Source organism: Sorex araneus, chromosome 1, assembly GCF_027595985.1.
Source record: "Sorex araneus isolate mSorAra2 chromosome 1, mSorAra2.pri, whole genome shotgun sequence".
In the NCBI taxonomy this organism is placed as follows: domain Eukaryota; kingdom Metazoa; phylum Chordata; class Mammalia; order Eulipotyphla; family Soricidae; genus Sorex; species Sorex araneus.
Window position 1 is genome coordinate 112,234,065 of NC_073302.1, and position 20,873 is coordinate 112,254,937.

General features: G+C 37.3%; 1 protein-coding gene across 6 annotated transcripts in view; it reads right to left on the reverse strand.

Annotated features, from left to right (window-relative positions):
- CDH12 (cadherin 12) overlaps window positions 1-20,873 on the reverse strand; it is a 1,011,811-nt gene that overhangs the window by 279,206 nt on the left and 711,732 nt on the right. For all 6 annotated transcript variants that reach the window (XM_055142975.1, XM_055142967.1, XM_055142951.1 and 3 more), the window contains one exon: window positions 12,759-13,176. In XM_055142975.1, coding sequence (XP_054998950.1) covers window positions 12,759-12,989 — 231 coding nt within the window. In that variant the 5' untranslated portion in view covers window positions 12,990-13,176. The remainder of the gene's footprint in view (window positions 1-12,758; window positions 13,177-20,873) is intronic.

Sequence of the window (20,873 nt, forward strand, 5' to 3'; positions counted from 1 at the left end):
AATCAAAATAATCTGGTAGATTATTGTCATCATCATAATCATCCTCCTCCTCATCATCCCATTGATTGTTGATTTTCTCGAGCAGTCTCAGTAATGTCTCCATTCATCCTAGCCCTGAGATTTTTTTTATTTTAATAATCTTTATTTAATTTATATATTCTTATCCTCTAGTCCAATATAATTTCTGGTACATAGGAAGAGTACTGATAAATTAACAAACAAATATTATTAAAGTAAATAATTAAATCTTTAATTATAAGTTGACAGGATAAGTAGATATCTCTGATTGTGACTGAATGACAAAAAGTACCTGGAAAAACCAATCACTATTAATCTGGTCCTTTGACTGTAGGTTCTTGAGAACGGGCAGTCAGTTTCATCTATGCTGTCTTTTTCAGTCAAATATTCCTCAGTATAATAAAGTATCCCAGAACCTTTCATTACCCAGAGTTCTAAGAGCAAGACTGCATTGAAATGTTGAGAATCTTAAATTTCTAGAGAAAAATGGTGCCCAAGAAAGAGAAGGTAAATGTTCAGCACACAGACTTTAGAATCAGTAAGATCTGACTTTGAATCCTTGTTCTACCACTCACTATGAGATTGGAGAGAAAGCATTTATTTGTACATCAGTTTCTTCATCTAAATAGTCTGGCTAGCAGTAACCAAATCATAAAACTAAATGGGATAATATATTAAAAATGTTTAGCCCAAAGCACCAATAGAAAGCACTCATAAAAGAACAACACTTGTTTTATTATGAATAGTGAGAGACGGAACCCAAGGGCTGGAGTGGGAATACAGCAGGGAGGGCTTTTGCTAGCCCTGAGATTTTAGAAGCAACTTCTTACTTGTCTTCTCAATGGTGCCGTATTGGAGGCTCTTTCAGGGTCAAGGGAATGAGACCCATCATTGTTACTGGTTTTGGCATATGAGTATGCCACGGGGAGTTTGTCAGACTCTTCCATGAGGGCAGGAAACTCTCAGTAGCTTGCCAGGTTCTCTGAGAGGGAGAACTAGGCTATAAGATGCTTCCAGGAGCTTGGTTTTACAGTCTCTGGATGTTGGCTATTGATGGGATTACATGGTGCCGGGGGCAGTTCTGGGTGTGACCGCCTAGCTACTGGAAAATGGTGGGGGGGGAGGGTCTGGGCGGAAGAGGCCCAGTCCCAATCTGAGCAGGCTTGGAGATCTCAGCCGTGGGTCCCACACACCTGGTTTCCTCTGCCAGATCCTTCATGTGTGAGGCTCATCTGAACGTGTGGAGAGGGGCCTTGAGCATGGCTGTGGCTGGGTTCTGGAGGTCTTTGGCTGTGGGGTCTCTGCTCGGGGCAGAGAGGGAAACTCAACCCACCCCTCCGAGGGGCCCCATTAAAGACAGCCAGGCACGGGGGCAAGAGACTCTTTATTATTATATAGAAGGAGAGTTTGATTAAGTTGTATAGAAATCAATCTACTGGTAGTTTACCAAACACTTCCTTAGCTTTACTTCAGTGTAGCTACTAAATTAAGAAATGCAGTGACCAGAGAAATGGCACAGAGGTTGAGGCACTTGCATTTCAGTTGGCTGCCCTAGGTTTTATCCTTGACACCCCACATGGTCCCTTGAGTTCTACCAAGAGTGATCACTGAGCACAAAGCTAGTTATAATTCCTGAGCACCAATGTGTAAGCTCTCCTACGGGGGGGGGGGGGGAAGAAAGGAGGGGAAAAACTATTAGTATTATGTTTTTCCTTTTCTCTTTGGGTTTTGGGAACACACATGGGGTTTTATTAGTTATGCCTGGCTCTGTACCTAGGGATCTCTCTAGATAGGGCTCAGGAGGTCACACTGTATGCAAGAAGTTTAACTCAGGTCAACCACAAGCAAATTCATCATCTTCATGCCCTTTCTTATCTCTAGAGACCGATACTAACTTCTTTATAATAATAAAGCAATGTTATTTATCTATATATACCTATGTATATTACTACATATTGTCAACAGGAGTAATACTAAAACTACAATGCAAGTTATATTATAATAAAATGCAAGTTACAGAGGCTCAGCTATGAAAGTCTATTGAATATACTGTCTTTTAATGCATCCAACAAATATACTGACAACAAATGAACATATATAACCACCTGCACACAAAATCACCTAGACTGTAAAGTTTGTAAAATATATTGTAAGGTATTTCCAGTGAAAATATAATCAGAATATGTGTATTCTATTCTTAGTTATATGGCTCGAGAAACAGTGCTTGAGAATATTAATTTTTATAAATCCTAAAATTAGAAACAAAGTATCACTAGAGAAGGGGGTGGGTAAGTAATACACAGGCTACAGTGTTTGCCTTATATACATTCAACCAAGCTTTGGTCCCCACATGAGATGCGGTGCGGTGAGCATCCCCACTAGTGATTCCTGAACACACACTCAAGAGTAAAACCTGAGCACATCAGGTGAGAAGTCCTAACACTAAAATAAAGAAAAAAGAAAAACTTCTTACATTGCATTCTCACTTTTTAGTAATATAGCCAGCACCATCTATAGCAATAATAAGTGAATATTCTTCTACTCATGAAGCACTTATACCTAATATGAGATCAAGTGTGGAAATATGCCCAATGAAGAAAAATGAATAAAAGTATTTATATTTTAATGTTGCACACACTTTTCACACTGTTAAAATATTTTTGGTGATTCATACATTGAGATTTAAAGGCTTTTAAATTGTGTTCAAAGTCCTACTAATCAATTAAAATAAACACATTAAAACTTATTGACACAATTGTCATGAAACAAGTAGTTAAAAGGAATAAAAGTATATAGGAAAAACAAACAGAAAAGAGTAAAACTGTTTAACAAGATTTAATATACTGTGCTATTTATTTGTTCAAAATTTATTTCAAGCTATGTTTCTTTTAAATGTATTGCTATTCAATCATATCCAGATATAAAAGTCTCAGATAGCCATTGAGAGAAACTATAAAACTATGACTATCTTTATATACCAGATGTTCAATAAAATATCAGGCTTACCTAAAATGGAGTTGAGAAAGAATTTGAATGGCTTCTGGTGTTTTGCTACAGAAAGAGCAAGTAGATGCTTTGATTAATAGCGAGGCCAATCCATTTGGAAGTTGAATGGATTTGGCACAGCCTTGATTTAGGGCACTTGAATAGACTTCAAAGGTCCTTAGATATGTAAGTGAGGCAGAGTCAAGAGGAAGCATAAGATTTTAAATCTTAAATGCAGACCAAGTTTGAATTATGAACCTTATATCTCAAATGAACAGGAATTGATACTGAAAGCTCACACAATAGAAATAAATTATACCATGAAAACTGCATTATAATCTTCTCAAAAGCTACATGTCTCATAAAACAGAAATGTTGCACCATGCAAACATTTTAATGTGTCACTATAATATTATGATGTACTTTGCATTTTATTAGGCACAATCGTTATGTACATGAATTAAAATACTAACTTAATATTGTGTTAATTGTGAAGCAATTCTAGCTAGACCAATTTTTGCAATAAGATATAACAATAAGCTACCACGTTATTTCAGTTTCTTTTTAACTTCGGTCATTTTATTATCAAAAATAAATTACATATAATTATCAAAATTGTACTATTATTGCCTTTATATATATGTATATATGTGTGTGTAAATACATATGTATACATATACTAGAAATACATAGACAAAGGTAGCTTATTTATAAGTCTCTTGGGCATTTTAGTTGTAATATTTCCTTTAAAGCCTTGAATTTTTCTGGATTTCATTTTTGTAAGGATCATACTTTCACTTCATTAACACTTGTCCTCTACTTTGCAATAATGAATAGATCCAACTTTCTATTCTATCTCATTTCCTGTGGCTTTTTGCTAGTAAAGAAAAAAAAAGGTGGGTATGATGCTGCCAGCAGATCGGCCTTCACCTGTGGGCACGTGCATCAGCAGCCTGATGGTGCCATCAGACTTCCAGATACCCCCAAATTGCTACTGTGCCTTTGGCCAGACCCCAAAAAATTGAGGCCAAGTTTACCAAGAAATTAAACGACCAAAAGTTAGGTATGTTTGAGACACACCCACAAACCACCCCCAGCTCAGCTATATAAGCTCATTTACAGGCCTTGATTCAGAGATCCATATCTCAAAAGAGATCAAAATATGCAGTTAGAGCCTGTAGCACAAAGGTAGGCATGTAGGATAACATTGGGTTTGTCCTTTCAGCCTTGCCACAGGGAATTTAGTCTACCTAAAAGCAATGTCCTTTCTGTATGGACACAGGAAGACAGTTAATAAATATTATGCTTTGTAACTTGGGAGCTGATTGACTCCAATAATATTTTCTCCTGGGCTTCTGCTTTCTCGACTCAGTTGAACTTATTTCCTAGCACCCCAAAAACAAGGTCCTGACGAGGGAAGGAATGGACCCAGGGCAAGCTGTGAGCCACCCTGGCATCGAAATGGACCAGGCCAAAATGCCACAATACTCAACTACAAGTTGAGAGCATGGTCATAGACAAATGCAATCATGATCCAAAAGTAACGATGAGACTAGGATCCTGCTGGGTTTAGGAAGACTAATCTGGCCTGGGGACTGTGGTCTGGAATATATAGTGAATGTCCTCAGGAAGAACCAAACTTTAAGTCCGATATATCTCTTACTATGCTCAAACAGAATGCCATTGCTAGAAATATTAGAAGTAGATTTACTACAACTATTTAAATTTATTACTAGCTGAAGAAGGAAGAAAGCGACATACCATTGTTTGGATCTACCTTTGAGTGGATCTCTTAGTAATCTGGAGTAATCTCCTTAGATGAGATTTTGCTAATCTCCTGGAGAAATGGTCTTGCCCTTCTTTGTTGATTTGTTAATGTTCAACCCATCTTTGTGTCACCACCCTATATGAATGCTATATAAACTAAGACTGTAAGAGAAGTAGGGAGAGAGGCAAGACCGAATGGTAGAGGTAAGACAGAAGCAAGGAGAAGAGACAGAAGTGGAGAGAAGACACAGGCAAGACAGAAGACACAGAAGACACAGAAGTGGAGAGAGAAGACACAGAAGCAACAGAGAAGACACAGAAGCAGAGAGAAAGAGGTCAGAAGAGACCAGAGGAGAGACTACAGAGACAGAGACAGAGATAGAGACAGACAGAAGAAAGCACAGCAGTACACACAGAAGAAGAACACAAGGAGGAGCCATCCCGATCCATTCTATACACAGTGGCTCAAGAGCACCAAACTCGAGCAGCAAGAGAGAGAGAGTACAGCTTGAGAGCCCGAGAACAACACACACGCACATCATCACACCCTCCTGCATGCGAATGCCCTTTTATTTTTTACAGCAGGAACCCATTACTGAGAACTTCAGGCCCACTTGGATCAGGACTGGGCCTTTTCCCACTAGGTCCACAGTTTCCCAGTAGCTTGGTAGTCACACCCACAAACTGCCCCCGGCACGTGTAATCTCATAAATGGCCAAGATCCAGGGACTATAAAATAAACCCCCCTAAAGAGAGAGCCACAGAATGTCCTGACCCTGCGCCAGGCTGTTTTCACAGGGGCACCCAAGAGGGGGACTGTGAGAGCCCTCCCCGCCCCAAGGGACCCAGTTCCAGCACCCAGAAACCTCCACAACGGCTGCCATGCACAAGGCTGTTCCCCACACACTTGGGCCGAGCTTCACACATAAATGAAGTTCTACAGAACCAAGGTAATGTGGAACTTTGTGACCTTGGACTCTGGGCTCAATGGGATTGGGAGCAGAGATCCTTTGACTAGTCTCCCCAGTCTCCAGTGACCCAGGGTAATGCCCACAAACCACCTTTTGCTGGGGCTAGATAATCTCGCTATCAGACACTGTCCTGAACACATGGCTGCTTCTCCCGAAAGGGAGCATAACATGAGGCCCCCATAACCATGCCACCAGACTCCATGCCAGACTGTTTCACATGGGGGACCCCAGAGAGGGGTGGGTTAGAGCCCTCCCCACCCCAAGGGACCCAGCTCCTGCAGCCAGAAACCTCCACAACCCAACTGCCACCACCCTCAAGACTGCTTCCCACAAATTTGGCCGAGCCTCACATATGAGTAAACATATTCCTGGACACATCATAAAACACTCCCTACTTATTCTCCGTAATTACCATGCCACATTTGATGGGGTTCAGATAGTACACAACAATACACAACAAATCATAGAGGGAAATATATATATATATATATGCATGTATACATAGTTTCATATATATATATGTATATATATATATATACCAAAGCTCACATCACCCAAACTTTAACAACATGTTAGCAATATCCTATATATATATATATATATATGACTTGATGACTCCTGCCAATATAGAACAATCTTCAAACTGTTTCCTATATGAACACTCTTTTGTAAGCATGTTTAGCAGTTCTTCATAACAGACAATACAAAATATATCATTTTGGTTGCATTTTGGGACAGGGATTAGGGTTTGGCATGAAAACATGCCAAATTTGGTTGTGGAAATGTGTAATGGCAGTGGGATTAGTGTTTGAATACTGAATGTAATCAAACATTTTGAACTAACACATAAAAATTTAAAAAATTAAAAATAGCAATGTGGAGTCCATGTCCAATTAATCAGCTTAATCAATGGCTGAATAAATAGATGTGCTCCTACATTATAAAAAAGGAAAAAAAACATTTCTAATAAGTTCAAAAATCCAAAGAACATCTAAAAATTGCGTTTTTTCACCAAGAAAAATGTGATTGGAAATCCCGAGCAGGGAGGAAGATGCACGCTGAAAGTACACTAAAGACTGTACATGATGGCCACTCAATACCCCTATTGCAAACCACAACACCCAAAAGGAGAGAGAGAGAACAAATTGGAATGTTCTGCCACAGAGGTGGAGTGGGGTCGGGGGCATGGGATAGGGGAGTGGGAGGGATACTGGGTTCATAAGTGGTGGAGAATGGACACTGGTGGAGGAATGGGCTCTCGAACATTGCATGAGGGTAAAACAAGCACGAAAATGTGTGAATCTGTAACTGTACCCTCACTGTGACTCACTAATTTAAAAAAATCAATAAATTATAAAAAATAAATAAATAAAAATTGCAGTTTTTTTTCTTTCCCTTAAAGAAACACTTACTTTTTCTAACATTATTTCATTTTGGTCATGATCCAATTAGAGATACTAATCCTCAAAAGGATAATTTTGTGTGTTAACTTAGCTATTTGTGCCCATCTATTTGATCAAACCTAATCAAGACTTTTCTGTGTAGGTACTTTACTTGAATGAGGAAAATATTTTATTAGGAAAATCTGAATAATTCAGTTATTCTCCACAATATCATTATGCTTATCTAACTAAATAAGACTTCACTTAAAATGAAGACTGATCTCCCCTTAACATGAAAGGAATTTGATCAGGACTTCAATTTGAACTGCAAATCTTTTTGTTTTTATAGCAAATCAGCCATCGCTGCAGGTTTTGGACTTGTACCTTCACAACTGCGTAAGTAAATTTCTGACAACAAACATGCCTACTTCAGTGTTTTATATATTCATGTGTTTTCTTCTTGTTAATGGGAGCCTTGAGTTAAAAACACAAAATTAAATAAACTTTTCCAGAAGAGGATTGATATTTGGTATGAACAAGAATTAAGGACACGTTTCTGGCCCTAAAACTATCATCAAAGTTCCAAATCAAAACTAAACCGCTTCTGTATTAAATGATAATCTGCATGCATTCATTTGTTTGGTTCCCATCTTGCTTATTCTTGTAGCTGGAATTGATTGTTAGAACTCATGGAACAAATAGGGACCAGCCTCATATAGCTACTCATCATTCACAGGGTATCATCATAATGAGACAACTAGCTAACCAACGTCATGCCAACTAACCTAGCATCGCATTTGGGGGTATTGGAGTACTCTGTTGCACTGGAGAAAACCCACAGGTACCGGAGTGAACTTATCAATTCCACCCAGAGTGGTTCAAGCAGAGAATAAATATCATCCCCAGACAAATATAAGCACAAGTGGCATTAAAAGAAGATGTTGGAAGAAAACAGTGATAAAGAACCTGGTATTTGTGTTTGTGCGTATGTGTGTGTGTGTGTTTTACAAAGTGGTTGATATTTCCCTCTAAAGGTGCTATAGGGATCTGGTGGTAACCTTTGGAACAACTGGGGATACATTTATGTTTGTTCACCTAAAGAAAACAGATTTCTAGGAAAACACTGAACAACATTACTGCCTTAAAGTAGGTGGTAAGCAAAATAGTTTTAGAAACGTTTGTCTAGACTTGCCTTTCTTATATGGGGTGGTCCCTGATGCTCCCCCGTGATAGTCCAAATGAGCTCTGGTATGTGACCACATACCACTTGGTAGGATAATGAAGCCATAAAAATGAAACAAGGTTAAAAGGGGCCTCTGTTGGAAAATATTGTGAAGAGCTGGGTTAGAGGAAAGGAGTTGTAATTTCCTCTTAAAATTATAGTCTAGGGAATATAGTTACAATAGTATTTACATTTATGATGTTAAGTAGAAAATCGACTTTCAACACCATGAAATGTTTCTTGGACCTTCAAACACCATCCACAGGTCAACACTAGGTGACAATTTAGTTACTCTTCCACATCCCCCACTGCTTGGCTTCTGTTTTGTAAAGGTTGTGCTTTCTTTATTTATTCTATGCTTTCTGGAACTAATTCTGAAATCTAATTAAATTGAAATACGTGCATGACTGTCTTCTCACTGGAACACTGATAGAGCACGATGTCACATGACAATAGAACTACAGAAAATATCACCATTCTTTTTACTCCTAATTGGACACTGATGAGAAGTAAGAATTTGGCTGAACATGTGTATATTTTCTATAAAATTCTTGTCAAATTAATGGCCATTATGATATTGATTGACTGCCCATAGTATCCTTAAATGTCTCAATTTCTTTGAACTGTAGTTATAAATAAATACAACAGAATAAGCAGCTTCAAAACAACAAAATCTCCCTTGCACTTGTCTGAAAGCTGAAAGCTCCAAATCAAGCTGGCAGTTAGATGTAGGACTAGCCCAGGCTGCAGAATTTTTCTGCTGTATCTTCACATGGCAGAAAATGCTAGAGACCTACGTGTTTTTTGACATCTCTCAATGTCCCTGCTACTTGTGTTATCATGTTGGGAATTAGGATTTAAATATATGTCTTGGGATGGGGGATTAGCATACAAACACTCTCTTGCAAATTACTGGGAGAAGTAAAATGAGCCTGATATGTTCAGAGATTTAAGTTCCTAGTTCAAAGTGCTATAAAAAGTCTCTGCCAGTTTGTTTCTTCCCAGAAAGAAATACTTACCTAAATGAAAATGCTAATTAAAAAGTTCAACTACCATCATGTAGATAGCTATATTTTAGTATAAATCAAATTTCTTACCAGATAGTGACAGCTTTTAAAATTGGTGTTTTCTGTGTGACATCACAAATTCCTGAAGTTTGTGTATATATTGGAGACCTTGATGAAACTTGGGACAATTCCTTCATTCTAGTGTTTCTTTGCAAAGAAAATAACCTCTCCATTATCTTAACCCCCAGTTAATTAGCCAATGGCCTCATCAGTTATCATGAGATCCATTCTGATTTTTTGGACCCATCCTCCATCATTTCATCATAGGCTTCTAGATCTCTAACCAGATTCTATCCCTAGCAGGATGACACAGAGGAGTTTTAAAGTGATTCATGAATGAGGAAGTTTGGAATAACAGAAATAACTAGTTGGTTTGACTAACATATACAGCCAATAGTCCAAGTAATATATGTGATTATACAGATTAAAGTAGGAACACCGAAGCCAAAAGTGTTCAAAGAACAAAGCAGACGTGAGGCATGTCTGATCCAACATCCCCCACTGCAACACACACACACACACACACACACACACACACACACCCCTCCCACAACTCTACAACACACACACACACAATGCTATTAAGGAGTGTAAGAGGATATTGGAATGGAAATAAAGGCATATTGTGTTAACTTTATTTATTTACTTTGAGATTGAGGGCTTCACCCCATGGTTCTCAGAGCTTATTCTTGCCTCTATACCCATGGATCATTGTTACTGGGAAGTATCTGGGACCATCTATGGTGCTGGAAAAGGAAAGTGCAAGGCTGTGTGCAAGGTATGCATGTACTGTCACCCATGCCCCAAATTGATTAATACGGGATGACTATGCAGATAAAAATCTAATATTATTACTAGGATGCTAAAAAACACTTTATCAATTTTCTTGGTAAAAATATAGAATAACATTTTATTGAAAATTAATTTTAAATCTCAGACTTGCCATATCTTACTGCAAGAGGAAGGATTCAAAGAATTCAAGAAAGTAAATTGCTAACATATTTCTTATTCAAAACCTACTTACCTACCAGGAGAGGTTGCAGAGGCTATATCTCTCATCATGACTGAGCAAAAAACTACATCTTAGCGGGATGTTTCGGAAGCAGCTTTTTTTTTTCTGGAGACACTGGGGAACTAATATCACAACATTCAGAAATGTCAATGGAATGGACTTATCCGGAAGCCAGTGTAACAGGGATCAAGTGGCAACACTCCATGGTCAAATGCACGTATGTCCTTGTAACAGGCAGGAGAGAGAAAGCAGCGATCCTAAGACTCTAATTCCTAAGGATCAAGGCCATTTGCTAGTTGATCATCATGCTTCTAGAAGCAAAATAGATAAGAGGCCTATTCGATTCTTATTTTGCTAGTGCAGGTAGAACAGCTCCCTGGGTCAGGTGTACAAAAATCAAACCTAAGCAATAAAAAAATAGTCATTTGGGACCAGAGGGATATTAGAGTAGGTAAGGTGTTTGCCTTGTATATGACTAACCTTTTTCACTACCTGGCATCACATATGTTTCCTTGATTATTTGAGTATTCTCCTGAGCACAGAGCAAGGGGTAGGCCGGAAGCAGAGAAAAAAAATGTGTCCTCATGTCAAAAATAAATCAAAAATAAAAAAAATATATAAAACTGAAAAGAGAATCATGAAAATGAGGATATGGCTCAAGTAGCAGAGCTTATGCCTAAAATGTGTGATAGTCAAAATATAACTCTCAGCACCACATCCTCCCAAACCCTAATGCCACTTATATGGCTCATCCTAGGAAAGAGACATGCAAACAGAGAGAGACAGACACAGAGAGATCCTGAGTTAATCTCCAAACGCATCAGTTTACAGATCCAGAAACCTATGGAAGAAAGTTCTGAAGCCTTGATAAGTTTCTACAATACTTCACTCAAACGTTACCGTTGGCTCCAGGAATATAGCTCAAGCTGGGAACCACATGTGTGAGCATGTGTGAGGCCTTGAGTTGGCCCCCTGGGCATCTGAATGTATATCGTTCATTTTCCCTCAAACTTTCCAAGGGAACATTTTTACTAGCATGACTAAATTTAGAAAAATTAAAATGATCAGACCTTTAGGGGATCATTAATTACTGACTCTGAAGTGACAATAATTTCAGAAGAATAAAAATGTCACCATGGTTCACCAGTTAGAGAGGAGGCTTGCGAAGGTCAGGTTATCAATGGAACATTAACTAGTTGCATTTTTCGGTGGAACCGAGTCAATATAACGGTACCTTAACTGCAATGCAAAATTATTTCCCCTTTACACAAGACATAATTGGGAACAATTCTTATTAATAAACTCCCTAATTGTATATATAGATTTATAATATATGTGCACACACATAAATATTTGCGAACATAATAGAGCAAAATTAATGACTGGAGCATAGGAGTACCAAAAGAAGTGATGTATTCAGTATTACTTTGCTAAATACATACACACACACACACACACACACACACACACGTAAACACACACACATCCCTTTTCTGAGTTTTTATAGTCTTTTGGCATACTTGCGTCTTTTGAACTAACGTCTCCACAATCATTTGATGAATCAATTATTCTACCTATCATTTTCAATTATATTTCTATAAAAATATGGGAATATTTTGGAAAATTCAACATAATATTAACAAATCAATATGTTTTTTTTGGATGAACTACTTTTCTGGTAAAACTGTTTTGGTGTATTAAAATTTTCAAACTATTCCAGACACAGGTCAAATTTTTATGGACTAAAAATATAAATAAATTAAAAATTGGGCCTAGACTTATAAGGTTATTAAAGATGCATGTTTATATATTTAGGTTCCATATTGTCCTTTTACAAATTCATAGATAGCCTAAAAAGCCTCTAACAAGTAGGTCATTTAAAAAGCATAAGTGAATCAAATAACTCAGAACGAAAATTCTAATTTTTTTTAAACTTTGAAGGGGAAATAGAAGGGAAGAATTCTAGCCATGCAGCAATACTAATAACAGTAAAGAATAGCTATTCCGGTGATTTTTCCCCATGGGCCTCTTGTGAAACATTCCCTGTATAACTGAGAAATAAGGTAAATATACTTTTTATGACTTCTGCCTGGTTTAATTTCATGTCTTAATTAATAATTAAAACAAAAGATATAATCATTTCATTAAAGATCACAAGGGATAATGGGAGCAAGTAGGGATTAAATGATATTCCGAAGCTTACCCGGGCCAATGATTCAGGAAGAAAAATCAAGTCACTGGTTTGTTCAACTCCTGTGCAAAACAGCCATACAAAATACACAATGCACAATCCCCTCCGTTAGCAAGTGCTTTGCAAAATAAACAGGCCATTACCTTTCCCACATACTGAGGCTCGGAGCCCATGTATTCCTCCAGCACAAAAAATTGATTCCATACCCAGCCACGTTTAACTCGGTGCAAATGTGATCTCCGCCCTGGCAGGTGATTATCATTTTCTCTTGGTTCGGTAACTAAAGTCTGTCGTGGCTGGGGTTGCAGTGGTGTTAGGAGACCTCCATCAAACAGGACCCAGAGAAGCAGGGATAAACAGTTCCTTGTAAGCATTGGCAAAGGCTTTCCTACAGCTGAGGAATTAAAAACTCCAGCCCTTAAAGCAGAGTTGTGAAATCCAGGTTTGAGGTGTCTGCGGGCTCCACCACTTAATGCTCTATTTTATTGCAGAACTAATAATGCCGGCATTAATCCTTTGGATGAAAAGCCTTCAGATGTATTATATTCCATCTATAGGGACCTATAAAACAGATGAACAAAAATGCACTCGATTAATAGAAGTATTTGATGATATGGATGCAAAATTTCATTTCACCTACAGCATTTAAAGAAAAAGAGTAAATACTTTAAAATAATTATCACACTGTCGCACTGTCATCGATTTCATGTTGTTCATCGATTTGCTTGAGGAGGCACCAGTAACATCTTCATTGTAAGACTTGTTGTTACTGTTTTTGGCATATCGAGCACACCATGGATAGCTTGCCAGGCTCTGCCGCTGAAGCAATAGCATAGTGGGTAGCTACGGCCCATAAGGGTTCGATTCCTCCGTCCCTCTCGGAAAGTTCTGTAAGTTACAGAGCGTACGTACCCACCCACACGGCAAAATAATCATACGGGTAAATAATTCCAGCTATTTCTTTTGTTAACTTGGAGAAATTAAGCCTTATTCATTTATTTCTTTACTTTGGTTTTGAGGCCATATCCAAGAGCATTCAGGATTTACTCTTGAGCTCTGTGCTCAAGGATAATTCTCAGTGATCAGTTCACCACCATGTCCTGTGTGAGGGTAACACTTAGGCTAGTCCTATGCGGAGCAAATACTTTAACTCCTACTGTCTTTCCAGCCCCAAATTAAGGTGTTATATTTTTCTATCAGATTTGGAAAAAGAAAACACAAAACATTGATTACAATGAAGAAAAAGGTACCTAATAAATTAATTATAATTATCATTTAACAATTACTATAAGGATTAAAAACAAATCACTAATGTATATGAACTATCATTTGTCAACATTATCTTCACTTGGGGCTAGAGATTTCTTTTTTTGTTTGTTTTTGCTTTTTTTGGGGGGTCACACCCGGCAATGCACAGGGGTCACTCCTGGCTCTGCACCAAGGAATTACCCCTGGCGATGCTCAGGGGACCATACGCGATGCTGGGAATTGAACCCGGGTCGGCCTGCGTGCAAGGCAAAGGCCCTACCCGCCAGGCTATCGCTCCAGCCCCCCGGGCTGGAGATTTCTTGACACTGGTATTGCACATGTTAAGGTCTGTAAATGCTAGCTCTTTTCACTACTTCACTGGAGTGAATAAAAAGAAGGAAATTGACAAACAGAACTTCATTTAGCACTTAAGTTGCAGGGATAAGAGAAAAGAGCCACCAATATTCTGAAAATAGCCAGAGAAGGAAAATGATTGTCTAAGCTGAATTGTTTAATGCATTTAGCACTAACTGACTTAGCACTAAGGCACAATACCCACAGTCTGTCAAACTCCAATGGTTTAACTGTGGAAGACTATTGGTTACTGCCTATAATATACATATTATAGGCATGCATATTATACATTTATGTAGCGTGCTTCCTATAAATATAAATAATTATGTATAGTGCTCCAAAACAAGAGTATGAAAATGAATTCACATTTAATTACACATCTAAAACATGATATTTTGTCAGACTTTCATTTGGATTTCATTCCAGTACTTATTCAGTTATATATATTTGTATACACTAAAAGAATATGTAATTCATTTTTTCACACATACTAAAATGTAAATCTCCATTGTTGTAGTAATTCTCTATTTGTCCATACATGATTATGTAATGGAAGTTTGACAATCTGAAGCTACAATATAGTCTAATTTAAAATTTTACTATAAACTTAAAAAATCAATAAAGACAGAATGTATATGAATATATTAATTTTATAGTATGCAATATCATAATACTGTATACTTAATATAAAACCCAAATTATACCCAAATTTATTTCACATACATATTCATTTTGTGTCTCCTAGGAAATTAAAATTTCCTATAATTCTCTAGTTATTCATCTTCTCTTTTGTCTCCTTCTTCTCCACCTGCTTCTCCTAGTTTTCTCCTGCTCCCACTCCCTTACATTCTACTTGTTTTGGGGGCATGCTCAGGGCTTACTCCTGGCACTGTGTTCTGGGATCACTCTGAAGTCATTGAGGTGTCCTATGCGGTGCTGAGGGTCAAACTCAAGTCACCCACCTGCCTTACCTGCTGTGCTATTGCTCTGACCCTAAAGGTATACTTCTAGTGTGAATTATTTCTATTAAATGACATTTATTTAAATAGTTGAGATGAAATAACAACTATGATATTTACTTAAGTATTAAGTATTAAGGACTGAAGCTATAGCACAACAGACTGTGCATTTGCCTTGCACACAGCTGACTGTGGTTTGATTTATTCATCCCTCTCTGAGAGCCCGGCAAGCTACTGAGAGTATCCCGCTCACACGACAGAGCCTGGCAAGCTATCCATGGTGTATTTGGTATGCCAAAAACAGTAACAAGTCTCACAATGGAGACGTTACTGGGACCCGCTGGAGCAAATTGATGAACAAGGGGAGGACAGTGGTATTTTCTTTCTTTCTTTCTTTCTTTCTTTCTTTCTTTCTTTCTTTCTTTCTTTCTTTCTTTCTTTCTTTCTTTCTTTCTTTCTTTCTCTTCCTCTCTCTTTCTTTCTTTCTTTCTTTCTTCCTTCTTGAATATCTAACATGAACTAAATAAATATTTATTTATTTATACTTGAATATTTAACATGAACTAAATTCTGTTTTCAAAATAATATATAGAGAGATAAAAGAATAACTTAGCCTATGCATGCTAGTGCAAATTTTCTCCCCACTCTTCTCTGCTAATAGCAATGAATTCTGGTTTCTGAAACCCTCACCCTCTTCCATGCTTCTTCTCATGCTCACAGCAATCCTACTCCAGGCATTAACAGACCACCAGAATGTGTGAAGCAAAATAGACTAGTTGAATGGCAAGAATGCTAACTTCTCAAACTAAGCTAGGTCATAGAAATAGGCTTTATATTCACTTACTTGTTTCATAGGTTTCTTCCTTATATTTTTGAGAGTATGTTCCCAAAACTCAGAGTTTGTAGGAAAAAGAAGAAATTGGATTACATTTGAGGAAGATTTTGAGGGATTTTTTGTGTAAGAAATCGCTAACATTTAAGATTGCATTTTTTTAGGCAGTTTACTTTCTATTTTATAAGCTCGACATCTGACTACATTCACAACCATAATGAGCAGTCTGGTTCTAGCTATTCATTTGCCTTCATGTCAGTTATCTTAAAGCTGAATCCTGATTCCTGACTTGTAAGTAGCCTCTTTGAAATCCAGCATAAGGGAATTAGCTAACAAATGACTTTGTATGTAGATATATAATAATATGTCAATAAAATTAAAAGCATGCATATTTTTCATGAGGTAATTCCCAGCACATTAAAAATTAACATAACTCAAAACAACCACTAACCTATACATTGTAATAAGGTTTGGGTTTACTGGAGCCATGGAAAAGAAGAGCACAGATCATGATTTTCATTTCCTTCATGCTCACATTCTCTGTTTTATTTTATTTCACTTTGTATGTATACTCCCAAGAAGGCTGATTCTTGCTTTAAAAATATATATACCCCTACATAGTATTCATATGCCAAAAGCAGTAACAACAAATCTCACAATGGAGACGTTACTGGTGCCCTCTCAAGTAAATTGATGGGCAGTGACAGTAAAAAATTTACTATACATATATTACATTTATATTTACTACACATCACTGTCACTGTATTACTGTCATTCTGTTGCTCATCAATTTGTTCAAGCGGGCACCAGTAACATCTCCATTATAAATATAAATGTATAAATATATTTTAAATATAAATATATTAAATATATTTTACAAATATAAATCTATTTTAGAGGTATTTGTTAATTGTTTTGGGTAATAATCTACTAGATGGTGACTAAGTCATGGAGATCTCCACATAATCTTGTGTTTTCTGAGTACTGATATTTCTATGACAGTTTTCAGTAATATGATGTTTTGTAGATTCTGAGGGAAAAATATCTTTAGTTAAAAATTCAAAACCTTATCAGTGCACACTTAGAACATAATATATAGCATTTATCTAAGTTGTTACTGCTAATAGCAATGCATTTTAGATTCTTAAACCATCACTCCCTTCCTATTGTTGCTAATAATATGGTGCTAAATATTTGAAAGTCATTTCTAAAGTTCAGAAAGTTTAAATAATTTGGGGAGACCATATCAAGTGGTGCCCAGGGTTCCCCCTGGCTCCAAGCCCATAAAGAACATCCGGTGTGGACCATACATGATATTGCAGCTCAAACCCAGGAATAGGAGTTTTAGAACTTAATTTCAAATTCTTTTTCAAACCAAGTAGGTATTTCATTATTGGAGATCCGAAGTCTTCTTGGACTTTTAGAATTTGTCAAAAATTAGAAGACTTAATTTGTCATGGTAATGCATTACCTTTGAGGTCAAGGGGTTCAGTGTGCCTTGTATAACCCAACAGGTTGTAAATATAGATATATAGTTTGAGACAATGTGAGAAACAAGTGCAATGATTCACAGTACCAGTGACATAATAACGTAGTCAAAACTCTTAACAATGGAGTCAAAAATGCAGAAATGCCTTAGAGAGGCAGGCAACCCAGAATAAGAGTGCACAGAGAGAAAAAAACACAGTGTCTATGGCTGTTCAAACTACTTCAAAATTAATTTGCATGAGGGAAGGAAGGATGCGCTGCTGCTTGGATGGGCTTCACATCTCTAATTTGAGGACTACATGCACATCGGTATAGTACAAAGGAATCATAATAATATAAATAATTGACCTTAGAACATGAAAATCTGAGGAATCATTTTTAATGAAGTCATAGAATAGTTTCATGTTCAGAAACTACTGAATAGACCTTGAATTGTGGGCATACAACTCCCAATGTCCTTAGCTCTGTGGGGCTAGACAGGAAAGAATAAAATGTTTTGAGGTTGATGTTTAGCCATGCTCAGGGCTCACGCCTTGCTCTGAACCACACGCATTGCCAGACTGAACTGGAGTTGAGAGCAAGCAAAACAAGCATCTTCATCTTTGTACTATCACTTTGGCCCCAGAATAAAACACTTTTAATCTCATAACTGTAATTGAAAGTGCATATACATATGATTTCTAATTCACACATTGTGTTCTAATCTGAAGATTCATTTTAGGAATTTGAAACACAGAAGTCCCTTAGTTAATTCATGAGCAGGCATTATTTTCAGTCTATTACGTCACTCCCAGCATAGCCTAACTCTGGACACAGTTGTCAGCCGGAAGTTTCTAACGTGTTTTGTCACAAACAACTAACGTTAGAAAAATAAAAACTTTTGAGATTTTTTGGAAAAATGAAATAAGTCGTTCCTTTCATGGCCAATTGCTAAATTACAAGAAAGATTGTGTCAAGTCATTGACATGGGCATACTTGGCCGAGGTCAATGGGATTATTATAAAAGCAAAAAAAAGAAAGTATATTCTGAGGTATGAGCACCCTAAATAACAGTGTGAATGCTAAGGAAGACCTGGTAAAGAACACTGCTAAAGGAATATTTCAGTTCATATAGTGGAGTATAGCTACATCCAAAGGAAATTTGACACTCAAGTATTGCAAAACCTTCATTGCCACTCTTCTATTCTATAAACTGACTCAGAGGACAGATGAGGAGAGTTTTATACGTGACTATTGTCCCTAAGCTTTTGTATGGCTTTCCAAATGCCTCTGGAACCATATACACCTTCTAACATGAGACTTGCTATTTCTTTCATTTGTTTTAGTTCAAATTCCCCCTGTACAATATTTTCAAAGGGTCAGAAAATATTCTAAGGGTACCTGCTTTCTAGGCAGCTGAGCCCAGAGCAGTTCTTGGTACCTCATGGTTGCTGAGCATTGCAGGTCAACTGCCGATGAAAGCCTGAAGGACCCTGAGCACCAAGAGGGAGGGTCTGGGTAGTTAATGAGTGGTAAGGATACTCCCTCCTGGCATTGAAACACAGGCATGATTGATCAAGAATTATAGGGAGGGCCCCTCACGTCAACCAAGTATTCCAGTATTCCCTGGCAAGGCAAACATCCTACCTGCTGTACTATAGCTCTGGTCCCTGAAAGTAATTCTTGAATGGCTTTACAGATGAAAAAAAAATCCCTACATTTTCTCACTTTGTCCTAGAACATCTAAAGTATACCTAAAGTATACACATTTCCTTTAGGTATACATAGTGTCTAAATATGTATACTTAAACATATACAAATTTAAAGTATACGTAAAGTGTATACTTCTTTTAGGTATACCTAAAGAAAATGTGATCCTCTCCCTGGTGCAGTAAAACCTTAATTGCCACTCCTCTAGTTTATGAACTGACACTGAGCACAGATGGCAAACTAATTACTGTGGCCTCATTCGACTGACACAAAGATGTCTAAAATAAAATGATTATAATATTGAATTAGCGGATTTAATTGATTCATTGATTCTTACTCTCTGATTGTCCAAATTCTATTATCTACTTCACAAAAATGTTAGAAAGTCAACTACTGTCATATTTAGATCTCAATTGAAATGACATTGGTGTCCTGCTTAAGTCAAAAGAAATACTGTGGAAAAAAAAAACAGAACATGATTTGTATTTCCAGTAAATGAAAAGGAATGGAATGAGACACTCTCTCTCCCTCTTCTACGCTATACCTCTTCATCCCCTGTCTCCAACACCCTGCTCTGTTTTGTTAAATGCATTTTATATGGCATATTTACTTTCATTGTAATTTTCTTAGATTAAGCTGTACAAAATGTTTGTATTTTAAGGTTATAATTTCACACATATTTAAATATATGTTACCATGTTACCAACTACCCAACTACACTGTCATCAGTCATATCCACCTTTCAATTATGCCATTGTTCTTTCTCCCAAAACCCCTAGGACCAGTACAATCTGAGGGGAAAAAAGGGATGAATCCTAATTGAGAGGCATTCTATAAAATACATAAACAAGTGCTCCTCAAAACTATAAATGACACCATTAACAAGGAAAATTCAAAACACTGTTATAGTCCAGGGAATTCTGAAATAACGTGAAAACTGAACACAATGGATGAACTTCTGGGACAGTAAATAAGGACATATTATGCATGAACTGAGCACATTTGAATATACTGTGTACTTCTCCATTATCCATAATCAATATTTGATATTTAATTACAAGAACATATAATTTTAATGTTAGATTATAAATTTTCCTTTCCATATGTGTGTGGGCGATAGCACAGCGGGTAGGGTATTTGCCTTGCGCGTGGCCCATCCTGGTTTGATTTCTCTGTCCCTCTCGAAGAACCCGGCAAACTACCAAGAGTATTCCACCAGCCTGGCAGAACCTGGCAAGCTACTGGGGCACATTCGATATTGCAAAAACAGGAACAAGTTTCACAATGGAGATTTACTGGTGCCCATTCGAGCAAATTGATGAACAATGGGACAACACTGCTAGAGTGCAGTGCTATGTGTTGTGGATATGTGTAAATTCTCTCCTTTATTGTTGTCATTTTCTGCAGCTCTGAAGCTGTTCAGAAACAAGGCTTTAAAATAAAGAAACTCATGGACTCAGCAACAGTATCTTTAACATAAAAGAACGTAGGTGATGGTGCAATAGTACAGTTGGGAATATGCTTTCCATGGCATCGCAGACCTGAGTTCTGTCCCTGGCACCCCATAGTGCAGAGTTAGGAGTAAGCCCTGGCACAGCAGGTATGGACATCTCTCTTGATGATCAAAAGGAAAAATAAGTAAAGGAATTTCCATCTAACTAGTGTTTCTAAATGACAGAAAATGCATG